This window comes from Lepus europaeus, chromosome 22 (genome assembly GCF_033115175.1).
Source record: "Lepus europaeus isolate LE1 chromosome 22, mLepTim1.pri, whole genome shotgun sequence".
Taxonomy (NCBI): Eukaryota; Metazoa; Chordata; class Mammalia; order Lagomorpha; family Leporidae; genus Lepus; species Lepus europaeus.
Window position 1 is genome coordinate 42,406,950 of NC_084848.1, and position 17,405 is coordinate 42,424,354.

A 17,405-nucleotide genomic window follows, 5' to 3' on the forward strand; every position below is an offset into this window, starting at 1 on the left:
CAGCATCTCATATACAAGTTGGTTCACATAGTTTGTTCACTCCCAATGCAGCTCCCTGCTAATGTGCCTGGAAAAGCAGCAGATGACCCACCCAAATGCTTGGACCCCTCCATTTTCATGGGAGAACTGAATGGCACTCTTGGTTCCTGGATTCAGCCTGGGCCAGCACTGGTATTTGTGACTATTTGGGGAGGAATTTAGTGGATGGAGGACCAATCTGTCTCTCCCTCTCCCTCTGTAACTTTGACATTTAAACAAATAAATCTTTAAAAATCAAGAAAACCTTTTGAGCTGGCATTGTGTCAAAGCAGATAAAGTCACAGCCTGCTTTGCCATCATTCAATATAGGTGCAGGTTCAGGTCATAGCAGCTCCACTTTTGATCCAGCTACCTGCTAATGGCCTGGGAAAGCTGCAAAGGATGTCTCAAGTATTTGAGTCCCTGCCACACACAAGGGATACCTGGAAGAAACTCCTGGCTCCTGGTTTCAGTCTGGCTGAGCCATCGTGGCCATTTAGGCAGCAAACTTGTTAAAGGAAGATTTCTCTCTCTCCAACTTTGTATTTCAAATAAATAAATGTTTAAGGAAATATTAATACTGGCCGGCACCATGGCTCAATAGGCTAATCCTCTGCCTTGCGGCGCCGGCACACCGGATTCTATCCGGTTGCCCCTCTTCCAGGCCAGCTCTCTGCTATGGCCCGGGAAGGCAGTGGAGGATGGCCCAAATCCTTGGGCCCTACAGCCACATGGGAGACCAGGAGAAGCACCTGGCTCCTGGCTTCGGATTAGTGCGATGTGCCGGCCGCAGCGGCCATTGGAGGGTGAACCAACGGCAAAAAGGAAGACCTTTCTCTCTCTCACTATCCACTCTGCCTGGCAAAAAAAAAAAAAAAAAAAAAAAAAAAAAAAAGAAAAAAGAAAAAGAAAAAGGAAAAAAAAAAACATTAATACTAAGATCTTAAATGCTGATTAAAAAAAAAAAAAACAAACAATCCTGAAGTGTTCATTTGAAATACATCTGAGCTGGACATTTCACCTGGTCATGATGATGTAGGTAAAAACACCCATCCCCTACATCATGGTATCTGGGTTTTATCCTAATTATAGCTCTTGTCACCATGGTCCAATAACACAGTTCTTGGGGTCAGCAGTGTTGGCCAAGTAATTGGATTCCTGCCAAACATGTGGGAAACCAGGATTGAATTCCTAACTCCTGGCTTCAGGGCCTAGCCTGGCCCTGAAGCACTGCAGACATTTGGAGAAGTAATTTCTCTTCTTCTCAGATACAATTTTAAATGTTAAAAAGTAAAATATGTCTGGATAAGACATATGTTTATAAGGTTATAAACATACTATCCATAGTTTTATTCCATATACATATGAGGAAGCAAATGTTTCTGTTATTTTGGTTTCCAGAGAATTTAAAATGAAATGATTGTTCCATGATGACCATTAAACACTGTTTGGCAATGATCAGCCCAGTTAAATGAGTGAACTTTGTGAAATTATCCACATATCAGTGTGCACACTTTAGCATTTGATTCTAGGAGTCAACTTTTGCTTTGGAAGACTTTTAAACATAATGATTCAAAGGAAAAATAAAAAGATGGTACAGATACAAACTTCTGAACAAAAATATTTTTCTTAAAATGCAAAATGTTTATGATACCATAAACCAGGGAGACCTAAATAAACCACTGAAAACCAAAAGCAAACAGCATTGTCTTGTTTGGCGAGTTGAAGTTTTAAGAGAAATCCTTTACTTTTCCTGCAAAGAAGATAAACCGTGTTGTGATATCAGAATCACTTTAAGTTTAGATACATCATGGGCAAGTCATCTGCTCTAATGAAACAAAATAGAAATATTTACACAATCTTTGATTGTGGAAAATAAGGTGTAGGAGATTCCAAGATGATAGATCAGGGAATAACATACTGTATAGGCTAGGGATAAAATAGCAAAGAAAAAAAAAAAAAGGAGGGAACACACTCTCAGTGGAGAATGAATGAAAACCACACTGGAAACTACAAAAGAAAGAGGAATACCATGGACCTTTGCCAAAGATGTGGCCATGCTCTATGAACAAGGACACAAGAAAAAAACTACAGCAGCTGAGAGCTGGAGAGGGTGCCAGCTTGGAGAAAGGTGAGACTGGACTACAGCAACCTGTGGTGATATGGCTGAAGGGAGAGTATGGTGCATATCCAGACTGAAGCTCTAGGGCCTAGATGGCATTAGCAGTTACCAGTGTAAGTAAAATGGACATGTTTACTTCACCCCAACCTCCCCACAACAGCACCCGCTGCCTGGCTGAGAATGAATGCCATTTTGAAGTTGGGTGGCAGATGCCAAAACCTCTGTTTACATGCACAGCAACTGGCTGAAACAGGATGCCATCTTCGTGGTAGTACTGGCAGCAGATGCAGGGAGAGAGCTACATTTGGCAAGTGACCCTTGTGTGATCCAGAGATTCTAGTGGAGAGAAATATCTGCAGTCCCCATTTACTCTGAGCCTGACTGGATGGACTGACAGATGGCAAAGGCACACATGTAGAACTATGAGGAGGCATTCCCATTAAGGCATACCACAGGCTCTGGGAAACCTACAAGAAAGGGAGAGATTCTGGCACACAATCTACCAAAATTGAGTCATAAAGACACAGAAAACCTAAACAGATCAATAACCAAGACTGAAACTGAATCAGTAATAAAGACCCTCTTAATAAAGAAAAGCCCAGGGCTGGATGGTTTCACTACAGAGTTCTATCAGATATTTAAATAATTAATTCCAATTTTTGTCAAGCTAATAAAAATAACTGAAAAGAAGGGATATAGAAAAAGAAATAAGCCTCAGATAGATAAAATCAAAATTTATCCCTTGTCACTGAATCCCAATTCAGTCTCACACACTATTATTCTCCACCCCACACCCCCTGCATTCATTCACAGGTCTGGTGGCCTGGGAGGCAAACTTGAAGAACCTGTATGAAGAAATTAGCCTCCAGCTTCTACCCTCCCCACTCTCACCAATGGCTCACCTAAGATATAAAAAAGCTCAGTCCCTTGGGTCTGGACCCTCAGCCACGTGTTCGGTGTGCACGCTGGCAGCAGGTCAACCTCTGTGAGTTAACTTTGAATAAATTTGGTTTTCCAGTGACTCTGTACCCAGTCTCTTTGTTTCTCCCCTCCTTTCCTTACAGAGGGAACTCCTTCTATGAAGCCAGCATCACCTTAGTTGCTGAACCAGAAAAAGATAAAACAGAAAAAGAGAACTATAGACCAATTTGTCTGATGAATACAGATGCAGATATCCTCAATAAAATACTAACTGAATCCAAAATGCATCAAAAAATCATTCACCTGGACCAAGTGGTATTTATCAGTGCTATGAAAAATCTAGAAAAATCATGCTGAGCATCAAGTGAAAACAAAAGAGAACTCAAATACCTAAAGCAATCTTATGTAACAAAAACAAAGGCGGGGCATCACAATACTGGATCTCAAGGCATAATACAGGGCAGTTATAAACAAAATAGTCTTGTACTGGCACAAAAACAGACTTGTAGACCAATGAAAAAGAACAGAAACTTCAGAAATCAATTCACATCTACAACCAATTTATTTTTGACAAAGGAGCTAAAACAATCCATGGAGCAATGACAGTCTTTCCATCAAATGGTGCTTGGATAATGATCTCCACATGCAGAAGTATGTAGCAAGACCTTTACCTTACATCTTAAACAAAAACCCAATCAAAATCAATCAAACACCTAAATCTACAACCTAATACCATCAAATCATCAGAGATCATAGAAAAACCTTACAAGACATTAGCATAGGTGAAGAATTCTTGGAAAAAAAATCCTAGAAGCACAGGCAATCAAAGCCAAAACTGATAATTGGGATTACTAATAGAGAAGCATCTGTACTGCAAAAGAAGCACTCAGCAAAGAGGCAACCAAGAGAATGCGAGAAAATATTAACAACTCAAGTGGTAAAAGATTAATAAACAGAATCTACAAAGAGCTCAAGAAACTCAGCTACAACAAAACAAACACTCCAGTAACAAAATGGGAAAGGGCCTGAACAGGCATTTTTTTAGCAAAGAAATACAACTGGCCAAGAGACACGTGAAATAATGCTCAAGATCACTAGCTATTAGGGAAACGCAAGTCAAAACTACAATGAAATTTCACCTCAACCCATTTACAATGGCTCACATACAGAAATAAACAAATAACAAATGCTGGTGAAGAGATGGAGAAAAAGGTATCCTAATCCATTGTTGGTGAGCATTCCAGGTGGCCCAGCCACTATGGAAGACAGATTACCAATACCTCAGAAATATGAATATAAACTTAGCACATAATCCAGTCATTACACTCCTGGGAATTCACTCGAATCAAAAGAAAACAGCATCTAAAACAGTTATCTGTATCACTGATAACTAATCATTGCCACTCAATTTACAATAGCTAATATTTGAATCAACCCAGATGTTCATTAACTGATTGGATTAAAAAATTCTGGTATTTATATATTATGGAGCACTACTCAGCTGTAAATAAAGAAATCATGTTTCTTGCAACAAAATGGATGCAACTGGAAAACACTGCACTTAAATAAACCAGCCCCTAAAAAGCAGATATTATGTTTTCCCTTATCTGTGGTAACTAACAGAATACCTACAATACATTGGAGTGAAATGAACACTTTGAGATTTGATGATTGTTTAAGCCCTTATCTCTTCTGCTGAGGAACAATGTTTTCTTTTTTCCTTCATACTATTTGTTAAACTCTTTACTTAGTGTAGGGTTTGCCTTATGTGTATAAAGTAAGCTGAAAAAAGGATCTCTGTAAAAATTAAGAGAGGTAACAGGAGAGCAAGGAGGTGGAAATTCTGGAACTTGTATCAAGGAGAGGGCAGAAAATATCACTATGTTCCTAAAACCTACAGGAGTGTGTGTGTGTATAAATATATGAATCTTGAAAAATAAAATTTTAGAAAATAGGACAGTGTTGGAAATTTATGGGATACAATAAAATGATCCAAAATACAGTTCCGGGGGGTGGAAAGAGAATGGTTTAGAAGGCATATTTGGTGAAATAATTATAAAAATTTTCCCAATTTTCAGAAATAATGGGATGTCCAAATATAGGAAGCACACAGAACTCATAATAGCACTGACCAGAAAGATCTTTACCACAATACTGCAAACTTTCAACAGTAATGCATAAAGAATATTCTAAAACATGCACGACACAAATGCCAAACAACTTTCGGAGGATTTCCAAATAGATTCGCAGGTGACTTCTCATCAGAATCTCTATGGGCTAGGAGAAAATAGAGATATAGTCCAAGTTTTAAGAGAAAAAAAAAAAAAACCTGTCAACTGAGAATACTATACCCTGCTGACCTCTGTATTTTGAATGAATGTGAAATAAAGATCTTCCATAACAAAAAAGGAACTGAAAGAATGTCACCACTCATCCAGTCTTAGAAGTTGCTCTAGTGTTATAAGTTGTGATTTACAGCAAGAGTCTTTTCCAGTCATTACATTCATAAAGTTACTGCCCTGTGTGAGTTCTCTGATGCATTATGAGTTGTGATTTATTGCCAAAGGCTTTTCCGTAGCCATTACATTCCTAAGTTTACTCCCTTGTGTGAATTCTCTGATGCATTATGAGTCGTGATTTATTGGCAAAGGCTTTTCCACAGTCATTGCATTCATAAGGTTTGTCTCCTGTGTGAATCTTCTGATGCATTACAAGGTTTGACTTATAGCCAAAGGCTTTTCCACAGTCACCACATACATGAGGCTTCTCACCTGTGTGAATTCTGTGATGTTTGATAAGGTGTGACTTGCACAGGAAGGCTTTTCCACAGCCATTGCATTCATAAGGTTTCTCTCCTGTGTGAATTCTCTGATGCATTACGAGATTTGACTTATAGCCAAAGGCTTTTCCACAGTCATTGCATTCATGAGGTTTCTCTCCTGTGTGAATTCTCTGATGCATTACAAGGTTTGACTTATAGCCAAAGGCTTTTCCACAGTCATTGCATTCATGAGGTTTCTCCCCTGTGTGAATTCTATGATGCATTAGGAGTTGTGACTTCTGGCCAAAGCCTTTTCCACAGTCATTACATTCATAAGGTTTCTCCCCTGTGTGAATTCTCTGATGCATTAAGAGATTTGACTTATCACCAAAGGCTTTCCCACAGTCATTACATTCATAAGGTTTCTCCCCTGTGTGAATTCTCTGATGTTTGATGAGGTGTGACTTGCGCATAAAGGCTTTTCCACAGCCATTGCATCCATAAGGTTTCTCTCCTGTGTGAATTCTCTGATGCATTATAAGATTTGACTTATAGCCAAAGGCTTTTCCACAGTAATTACATTCATGAGGTTTCTCCCCACTGTGAATTCTCTGATGTTTGATAAGGTCTGACTTCTGGCCAAAGGCTTTTCCACAGTCACTACATTCAAAAGGTTTCACCCCTGCGTGAATTCTCTGATGTTTGATAAGGTCTGAATTATGGCCAAAGGCTTTCCCACAATCATTACATTCATAAGGTTTCTCCCCTATGTGAATTCTCTGATGTTTGATGAGATCTGATTTCTGGCCAAAAGCTTTTCCACAGTCATTACATACATAAGGTTTCTCCCCTGTATGAATTCTATAATGCATTAAGAGATTTGACTTACTACCAAAGGCTTTCCCACATTCACTACATTGAAAAGGTTTCTCACCTGTGTGAGTTCTCTGATGTTTCATGAGGTGTGACTTGCACAGAAAGGCTTTTCCACAACAACTGCATTCATAAGGTTTTTCTCCTGTGTGAATTCTCTGATGCATTACAAGATTTGACTTCTTGCCAAATGCTTTTCCACAGTCACTACATTCATGAGGTTTCTCTCCTGTATGAATTCTCTGATGTTTGATGAGGTCTGATTTCTGGCCAAAGGCTTTTCCACAGTCATTGCATTCATGAGGTTTCTCCCCTGTGTGAATTCTCTGGTGTATTATGAATTGTGATTTATAGTCAAAAGTTTTTCCACAGTCGTTACACTCATAAGGCTTCTCCCCTGTGTGAATTCTCTGATGTCTTATGAGGCATGATTTCTGGAAAATGGCTGTTCCACACTCATTGAATTCATGAGATTTATCCCTTGTATGCTGTCTAATAAGATTTGACTTCTGGTATGTGATTTCTCCGCATTCATTACATACATGGTGGTTTTCCTGCATGTGAATACTGTGATGGATGCTATGGCAGGACTTATAACTGAATGATTTCCCACAAAGTATACATGAATAGGATTTTTTCCCTGTATCTGGTCTCTGATTTACTGCAAGATCTGATTGGTAAACATACCCCATATCTTCATAGAATTTCTCTCCTATGTTGATTTGTTGATGCATACGGAGGTTAGTATCTTTATGAAAAGTTTTTTCAATTTGAGTTGTGTTTCCAACAGTGACAGTTGACTCATTATAGGACTCTCCCATATGGACCATCTCAAATCTGAAGAATATCTTCTCCCTTTTGAAGTCTTTCTCATGTCCACTATGTTCAAATGACTGCGTCACAGTCTGCATATTGTGATACTCATTAAGAGGCTCACAGCAATTGAGGGAATTCCCAGGTACCATAACAGCATCAAGTTTCTCACCAGCTTGTAGCTCATCAGGCCCACTGTGGGGATACATATTGTGACATACATTGCATTCCTCAGGTTTCATTGCTAAATAATTTTCATCTTTGATAATCAGTTTTGAAATATGATTTGAACTGCTTATCTCAACTATGTTGGGAGTTGATGACTCGTTATTTGTCATAACATCATGATTCAAATTTTCGTCTTGAATTTCCTGGTTGGTCCTAATTATATCATCACTTTTCATGGCAACTGAAATGAGAAAAAAAAAAATCAATGAATCACATATAAGTGCTTCTCCTGGAGTACTGATGAAAGGGAATGAAGTTACTTGTTATCTAAGTGCATAAGATTTTTTTTCAAATTTATTTGCATGCATTTCATAAATACAACTTTAGGAACACAGTAATTCTTCCCAGAGTACCCAGCCTACTACCCACACTCCTGAACCTCTTCATATACCCTCTCCTGTTTGCAATCTTGTTTTTTACTAAGATGTATATTAACTTTATACAGAGCAGATTAACTCTATTCTAGGTTAAGTTCAACACTTTGTATGAGGAAGAAAAAGAAAGATTAAAAACAAACAAACAAACAAAAAAAACTAAAACCAAAATACATAAAAAAAAAAAAAAAAAGAAGAACCAAAGTTATTCCTCAACAGTCCAGACGAGCTGTTCAAAGTCATTACATCTCAAAGGTAATTTGCTCTTTTTTTTTTTTTTTTTGAAATTTAATTATCTTTAAAGAACCAAAAAATGGGCTGGTGCCATGTCTCAATAGGCTAATCCTCCACCTTGCGGCGCCGGCACCCCAGGTTCTAGTCCCGGTCGGGGCGCCGGATTCTGTCCCGGTTGCCCCTCTTCCAGGCCAGCTCTCTGCTGTGGCCCAGGAGTGCAGTGGAGGATGGCCCAAGTCCTTGGGCCCTGCACCTGCATGGGAGACCAGGAGAAGCACCTGGCTCATGCCTTCGGATCAGTGCAGTGTGCCGGCCGCAGTGGCCATTGGAGGGTGAACCAACAGCAAAGGAAGACCTTTCTCTCTGTCTCTCTCACTATCCACTCTGCCTGTCAAAACAAAACAAAACAAAACAAAACAAAAAAAAAAAAAAAAAAACCAAACAATGATACTTCTATGGCGAGTACTTAGACATAACTATAGCATAAAATGAAGTAATTCTTTGAGAACAAGTTTTAAGGTCTTATAATACAAGTCTTTGAGATCAGAAGTCCTGCAGGGGAAGATAGCGCAGTGATTCCTGTTGTTTATTTAACAATTAAAACTGTTATGTATGACATCAGTGATCACCAGGGGGCCTTGACAAGAGCTGCATAGGCTATGGAAGTCTTTTGGATCCACAAACTCCTTCAGTATTTCAACAAGGCAATTGGCAAAGTTGAAGCTCTCTCTTCCCTTCACAGAAAGTACATCCTTCTTTGGTGGCCACTTCTTTCCACTGGGGTCTCACACACAGAGGTCCTTCAAGTAGAACACTATTTGCCAAAGTGTCTTAGCTTTTCCTGGGCTTTTCAGTCAAACCAGAATACCTTAAGGGTTGATTCTGAGGTCAGAGTGCTACTTAAGGCGATTGTCACTGTATGAGTCTGTAGTGCAGACTGCTTCCCATGGTGGAACATTCACCCCTTTTTAATTCTACCTATGATTATTACCAAACACTTATTCCTATTTATATGATCACTTTAATACTTGTTCCTACCTATATGACATCTTTAACACTTATTCCTATCCATATGATCTCTATAACACTTAGAATGCTATTTTTCCACCCAGCCTAAGGGGATTTGGTGTCCCATGGCAAGTTTTTAAGCTGCATCCTTAGAAGTCATAGGAATGTATGCAGAACTATATTGCTTTACAGTTACAAACTTCATACATTTAACAATTATAACTTTATGGTCATGGTGATTCTTCCCTCTGTGCCAACCCACCCATCAACCTACACTCCCACCCCCCTTCCTCTTACTTCTTTTATTCTCACACTTATTTTTAAATAAGATCTATTTTCAATTGACTTTATACACATACGGTTAACTCTATGTTAAGTGAACAGTTCAATGATTAGTATGAAAGAAAAAAAGAGGCAAGTAAAATAAGATAAAATAAATGAAAATAAGGAAATAAAATTAAAAACAACCTGTTCCTCAACAGTCAAGGCATGGGCTTTTCAATGTCACTGCTTCTCAAATTGTCAATTTCACTTCTACAGGTTGCCTTTATTAGTTATCAACAGTGAATTAGGGTACATTTTTTCCCACATCCTTGCAAGCATTTGTTTTTTGTTGATAACAGAGTGAGGTGAAACCTCATTGTGGTTTCGATCTGCATCTCTGATGGCTAGAATTCCTGAACATTTTTTCACATGTCTGTTGGCCATCTGGATTTCGTCTTTGAAAAATGTCTGAGTCTTCTGCCATTCATTTCTTAACCAGATTGTTTTGTTGTTGCTGAGTTTGTTGATCTCTACATATTCTAGTTATTAGTCCTTTATTGGTTGTATAGTTTTCAAATATTTTCTCCCATTGTGTAAGGTGCCTCTTCACTTTTCTGATTGCTTCTTTGGCAGTGTAGAAGCTTCTCAATTTGATGTAATCCCATTTGTAGATTTTGCCTTTGATTGCCTGTGCCTACAGGGTCTTTTCCAAGAACTCTTTACCTGTGCAACTTGTAAAAGTTCCCCAATGTTTTCTAATGATTTGCTGGTATCATGTCATAGATTTAGGTCTTTAGTCCATTTTGAGTGGATTGTACCGAAAATTATAAGGTAGTGGTCTTGCTGTGTGATCAGTAAAAGACACTTATTTCTGACCATTATATGGTTTTTTTCCTTAACACCTTGATATATAAATTGTACCAAGAGATTTCCCATTGTTCAAGCATGACCTTGTTTACTAGCTGAATTCTTTACAAGTATAGTAGAATGGCTTTTATGGTTAGATGTGTTAATTCACTGCTTCAGGGGCCTGGATCTAAAAATAGTGCCAGTTTGAGCAATGGCTACTTTGATTCCATTACAACTCTCTCCTAATGTAAACTAGGGGGCAGCAGATAATGGTTCACGTGCTTGGGACCCTGTGCTACAGAGAAGACTAAATGGAATTCCAGCCTTTTGACTTCAGACTAGTCAGACCTAACTGTTGCAGGCATTGGGGGAGTGAGCTAATACAAGATCTCTTTCTCCTCTCATTGTTATTCTGCTTTTCACAAAGATGAGACAATTATAAAAGATTTTAAAGAATGGACAAATATTTAGTAGAAATATTTACCCATGCCTAGCTACCATTTTATTCCTACCTTTTTTCTTCAATTGGTTTTTATTAAAAATTTTATGTTTTGTGCTTCCCTGATATTTCAACTATAAATATGGGAATGTTTTACTGGATCATTTACTTTTAGGTGAAGAGGAGTTACAAGGGTCTGTACTCTAAATAAGATCACATTTAAAGAACAAGATTTGAATCTATTGTTGTCTCATGTTCAGTCTTCTCAGGGAAACAGCATTTGTGGGATTTTTCAAATGAAAAACTCTGGTATTATCTGCACTCTATGACAGCTTCCTCATATTCCTAAGGAAATCTAACATCTTCAGCCTCTCAGAAATACAACAGGTTCAGAAAATTCCCAATATACCAACTTGGATACACACTCTCTATCAGCTTACAGAATTTGTTTCTGCAACCCAGGATGTGTTTACCTGGTTATCTACCTTCAAATTATTACTCTGTGATAATTTGAGTTTCTGGAGCCTTTTTATCAGTTGTAACTTATTTTCAAACAAATCTTCATTTCCTAACGCTTTCTTATCTTTTTTATTTTTCAACGATACTGAAAAATAAGATAATACATACTTCAAACTCCACTCCTAAACAAATCTGAGCCATTCAAAATGAAACTGTGTTACTTGTCCTTGGGATTCAGAATCTCCAGACTTTCTTGGTGAGTCTAGGATCACTTATTTTCATGTTCCTATACAACTTCATGCTAAGCTTCACGATTTCTGATGTCACAGCACAGAGGCTAACTTCTGAGCATCTTTTAGCATTTACTTATATATTTACCTACTTGAGAGACAGAAAATGTGACACAAAGAAAGAATGGAACAGACGGTTGCCAGCCACAGGCTTATTCCTCAACTGTTCTCAACAACCTATCATTTTCTTATTTGAGAGGCACAGAGAAAGAAAAATGGAAAGAGACAATATAGAGAGAGTTCGAATTTATTGGTTCAGTGTTGAGATGCTTAAAATACCAAGTTCTGTACCTGGCCAAAACCATGAGTGGGAACTCAGTTTGAAACGAGTTTCTGTAAGTTACCCAATTACCAAGTACTGAAGGAATTAAGGAAAAGGTATGAAGGTATAGAGAAGGACAATTTAGAACTTGGGGCATGTACCTAACCTAGTAAGACTTGGGAAAAATTTATGGAAAGAGCACCAGACAACATCTACTACACTTTCTGCCTTGGCCTCCCTGCCCATTATGTGCAGACTGACCTGGAAGGCTCTGATTTAGGCATTCTTCCACCATCCATGGCTCTGCTCCTTGCTCCAACTTGAAGATCAAGTCAGGTTTGGTAATACAGTGTCCTATTAATGGAAACAATGGAAGACTCTGTAAATTTACTATCTTAATTAAAGGAGTACAGCTTGGCCTAGGAGCTATGCAACAAATATTCCCATTTGAATCCTTTCCCAGATTGTAGGTATTCAGATTATTCATGGACTCAAATGCTATGCCTGCCCATCATAAACTTTTATAAAGTGTTCACTTATTTGTTAAATAGCATGAAAATGTGACCATTAGGCTTGTGATGGGTGTCACTCACCCAAGGAGAACAGGCTGCTGTAGATCTCCAGCATCACATCCCTGTACAGGATTTTCTGAGCTTTGTTCATGTTCTGCCATTCTTCCCAGGTAAAGTACACAGCCAGGTCTTCAAATGCTATCATCACCTGTAATAGAACACTTCTGGTCAACATATCAACTCTGTCACATATCAAACACTGACAGCTGTGTATCTTCTATATCGGTATGAAGGAAGAAGGAAGGATGTGGTTTCATTTTATACTTTTTGAGCATTTGGACAGCCACACAGAAGCATTCAACATTGAGTCAAACCTATGACCTAAAGGCTGTGAAGAATGCCCAAGCTGGAGGGAAACAGGAGTTTTAGATCTCAAAGGGCCAGAATTTGTCAAAGGGAATTTCAAAGCAGGCTGAAAGGGGACAATATTAACTCTTAAAAGAGCAATGTTAAAGAGAAGAATGTAGAAGTATTCAGGGAAAAGACAAGAAACCATCAGTGAAGCTTTAATGGGAACAAACAGGAAGAATTTCCAGGAAGACATCATGCACAGTCACTTCAAATATGGCCAAGAAGAAATATCTTAAAAGAGAGGGGAGGCATTTAGTTTATGCTTATTATGCCACTAAGATACCCTACTTCTACCTCAGATTGCAAAAGTTTGATTTCCAGGGCCAGCTCCAGTTTCCAGCTCCCAGCTAATGCAGACCTGGGGAATCAATGATGAAGGCATGAATGAGAAAGGCCTTGCCACCATTCCTGACTCCTGACTTCAGTCTTGCCCCACCTCTGCTTGGTATGGTTATTTAGGGTGTGAATAGGTATGTGGGAGTTATCTCTCTTGTGATCCATCAACTTATTTCTCTGTCAAGCTCATAAATATTTTTAAACAGAGAAGATTCAAGTAAGACAAAGAATAGAAAATAGCTTTTGGCTTTCTCTATGATTATTCTATTGATAAACACTCAAAGAACTGAAATAACATTATATCAAATTAAAATGAAAACAATGGAATTATTTACCCAAAAACAGAACTTGAGAAAGTCTGCAACATAATCTGCATTTGTGACTGAGAGAAATGCATATAGATTTGTTTAGGAAACTGCAGGAGGCTCCAGCATGTTGATGCAGCAGGTTAAGCCTTCACCTGCAATGCTGGCATCCCATATGAACAGACTATTTGAGTCCTGGGTTCTCCATTTCCAATCCAGCTCCCTGCTAATGTTCCTGAAAGAGCAGTGAAAGATGGCCTGAGTATTTAGGCCCCTTCCACCAATATGGGAGACCTAGGTGGAGTTTCAGGCTCTTGGCTTTGGCATGTCCCTATTCCAGCCACGTGACCATTTAGGGAATCAGCCAGTAGGTAGAAGGTATCTTTTTCTCTCTGTACATCTCTCCCAATCTCTATAACTGCCTTTTCAAATAAATAAATCAATCTTAGAAAAGAACCTGCAGTACATTCTTCTGCCCATTTTATATTCTAACCCTGAATCTAGTTCAGCTTCTCAAAACTAGACTGTATCCTCTAACAATTCAAAAACAAACTTAACTGATTTCTGTTTTGGCACTAAGTATCTCTAACCCTTGCAGAATGCTAATTATTTTTATTTCCAGGGTAGAACTAAAACACTGCCCAGTGTATCATCCATAACAATAAAGACTGTTTCAGACATCATGACCCAAAAATTTAGCATACTGTACTCTAAATCTCAACGTAAAACATGTAACGAATATATATTTTGCTATGGCAACAGAAAGACCAGAGACCAAACTATCTTATTTTAGATGATTGTAATGTTTCATAATCATGCCACATTTATCATTCATGTTGTTTGTACACATTCCTTGAGAGTAAATTTTATTTTTCCATTTTAATTAAAAAACTATTATAAACCTCAAAAAATGAAAACTGACAATAAGCTGAGGAATAACTAAGAAAACCATTTATAGGGGCCAGGGCTGTGGCACAAAGGGATAAAGCTCTGGCCTGCCGCACCAGCATCCCATATGAGTGCCAGTTCAAGTCCCAGTGGCTTTACTTCCAATCCACCCCCATGTTAATGTGTGTGGGAAAGCAGTGGAGGATGGTCCAAATTCTTGGGCCCCTGTACCCACACGGGAGAACCAGAAGAAGCTCCTGACACCTGGCTTCAGATCAGCTCTCCTCTGATCATCGCGACCATTTGTGGAGTGAACTAGCTGATGAAGTCCTCTCTACCTGTCTTTGTAATTGTTTCTTTCAAATAAATAAAATAATTAAAAAAAAATAGTAAACCATGGGAGTCAGAGCTATGCTGTAGTGGGTAAAGCCACCGTCTGCAGTGCTAGCATCCAATATGGGCGCCAGTTTAAGACCTGGCTGCTCCACTTCCAATCCAGCTCTCTGCTATGCTCTGGGAAAGCAGTAGAAAATGGCCCAAGTCTGCGGGTCCCTGCACCCACCCATGTGGGAGACCTAGAAGAAAGTTCTTGGCTCCTGGCTTCAGATTGGCGCAGTTCTGGCCATTGCAGCTAATTAGGGAGTGAACCAGCAGATGGAAGACCTCTCCTTCTCTCTGTATAACTCTAACTTTCAAATAAATAACAAAAATAAAAAGTAAACCATGTACAGGTGATATATTTTCTTTGCTCTTAGAACTATGTGAAGAATCATACCTGGAAGAAAAGGTGAACTTCTCTAGTTACCTTCTATGTTGAACTGTGAAGCAAAAAAATATATAAATAAATATATGGTAGAATGAATAAAGCATAATGAATACATTGAGAAAACATCAGCTTCACTGCGAAGGAATAAACTTTTAGACATAGAAATATATAGGGAAAGGCATCATAGATTAAACAGAAGTTATTGGTTTAATGAAAGCATTTTCTACAAATTTTATAAAATAATGTAAAAGTAAAAAAAAATTAAACTTTAAGGGTGATTGTTCAAATAAATGAAGTTATCAAATACATAAATATTACATTGTCACTAAAATTTACACTGAATAAAGTTATTTTGGGTTTATTATTTTTCTATTAATGCAGAAGTACCACACAGGATTCCATATTTGTATGTACACTAGCACACTTGTTTTTTTAGACCTGAAATTCTATAGAAAACATACAACTTACAGCTTCGTATTTCTGGCCAAAATTGCATTGGAACAAATATACATCATGTATATTTAATTCAGTACACTTTACCAGTAATGATTCAAAATAATACCATTCCTTGTATCCATACAAGACTCTGGATTTGACTTTTTCACTTGCTTAACTCCATGAGTTATCAGTAAATGTGACAGAAACAGATAGTTTGTGAAGTATTTGCCTTCTCAGATTTCCCTTATTTGACACAGAAGTTATCTTCTGGAAAACCCTGGGGCCTGCCGGTTGCAGAGATAGGATTCATCACAAAGCACCAGACATTTAAGTTAAGTCACATCTAAGGCACCAATCAGTTCCTCAGATGACTAATCCCTCATTTCTGACCCCAGGCTGATCATAGGAACTGCCCAGATGAGCCAATCCCAAAATAATGAATCAGAATTACAAATCAAATGGCTATTTGACCTACAACAAATGCTGATACATGCTGGTGAACAGGAGAGAAAGTTCAATTCACAATCTCATGTTCAAGTTTCCATCAACATAGGACTGACACTACCATGTAGCAAGTAAATTGCCACCTGCTATGCAAGCACCCTTTATGGACACTAGTTTGTATTCTGGCTGCTTTGCTTGATTCAGCTCCCTACTAGTGGCCTGAGAAAAGCAGTGGAAGAGGGCTCAAGCACTTGGGTAAATGCTACTAATATAGAAGACCCAGAAGAATCTCCTGGATCTTGGCCTCAGCCTGTTCCAGACCTGCCCATTGCAGCATTCGGGGGAGTGATCAGCAGATGGAAGATCTGTGTCTCTCCCTCTCTCTTATATAGAACACTTTATCAAATAATTAAGGAAAAAAGCTCCTATAAATTTGATCTATGCCTAGCCTATCAACTGGATCTTAGCAAAGCTGCTGATACTAAAAAGAAAAAAAAGTTTTTGGAAAAATGCAAATAAATTATCTGGAGATCATAAGATTATGCTGCAATTTCTGCTTAGACGTGGTCATACTCTGTTCAAATTTTAAGAAACTTCTTAACAAATGAAGTCTGATTTAATGTAATTTTACTATTAAAAACAGGAGAAAGCTCACAGTAATTTTCTGTAGCTGCATGTATACTATATAATGTTCAAAATTTTCAAGAAGAAATTACTGACAGTAAGTAGGAAAATTTTTATGATATGATTTTGAAGTCACACAATCCATACATAGCATCAGGATCAAAAGTAAAGACATGCTCAAGGCAATCTTCTACAGCAATCTTCAAATATATGGCAGACTAGGTATCGCAGACCTCCATTTCTGGAAATCATGAGAGTGGAATGAAGTAATAGGCATGTGGTAGGAAGCAATGTAGACAGTGATTCTCAGACATGACAGGTTATCCCTCTACCCCAGACCACACACTCCAGACCACTTAAATAAGTAACGTTTGTAGGCCCTTGCCCCCTCTTTCTAATCCATTCACAACTTTCTTTTGAAGGCTGGTCCAGAGCTTCCACTATCACCCAATCTTTGATAATTTATGGATGAAGTAAGGTAATATCAACTAAATCTTGTTCACTCTGGTCAGTATGATCAATAACTGCTTGGACCATGCAAAACTAGGATCTTCACATTTCAGTGACTCTTTTATCTCTGCTCTAAAGTCTTAAGGCATTGTCTCAGAGAGCATCAAGTGGCATTCTGTCAGGACTCCTATTCTTACAGCTCCCTTCTTCAAATATCATAAAAACTACTCACTTCCAAAGGAAATGGGGCTGTCACCCAGATCCCAAACTTCCATATTCCTGGAAATTAGGTCTTGCATAAACCTCTATAACCTCA

The 17,405-nt window shown here is 38.4% G+C and overlaps 1 protein-coding gene across 10 annotated transcripts in view; it reads right to left on the bottom strand.

Moving 5' to 3' along the window:
* Positions 1–951: 951 nt before the first annotated feature.
* LOC133751300 (zinc finger protein 271-like) overlaps positions 952–17,405 on the bottom strand; it is a 41,045-nt gene continuing 24,591 nt past the window's right edge. For 4 of the 10 annotated variants that reach the window (XM_062181272.1, XM_062181271.1, XM_062181269.1 and 1 more), the window contains 5 exons: positions 15,143–15,185; positions 13,133–13,196; positions 12,509–12,635; positions 12,177–12,269; positions 952–7,917 (listed from right to left, as the gene is read on the bottom strand). In XM_062181272.1, coding sequence (XP_062037256.1) covers positions 5,657–7,917; positions 12,177–12,269; positions 12,509–12,632 — 2,478 coding nt within the window. In that variant the 5' untranslated portion in view covers positions 12,633–12,635; positions 13,133–13,196; positions 15,143–15,185 and the 3' untranslated portion in view covers positions 952–5,656. The remainder of the gene's footprint in view (positions 7,918–12,176; positions 12,270–12,508; positions 12,636–13,132; positions 13,197–15,142; positions 15,186–17,405) is intronic. The other 6 variants (XM_062181278.1, XM_062181277.1, XM_062181275.1 and 3 more) reach the window with 3 other exon arrangements.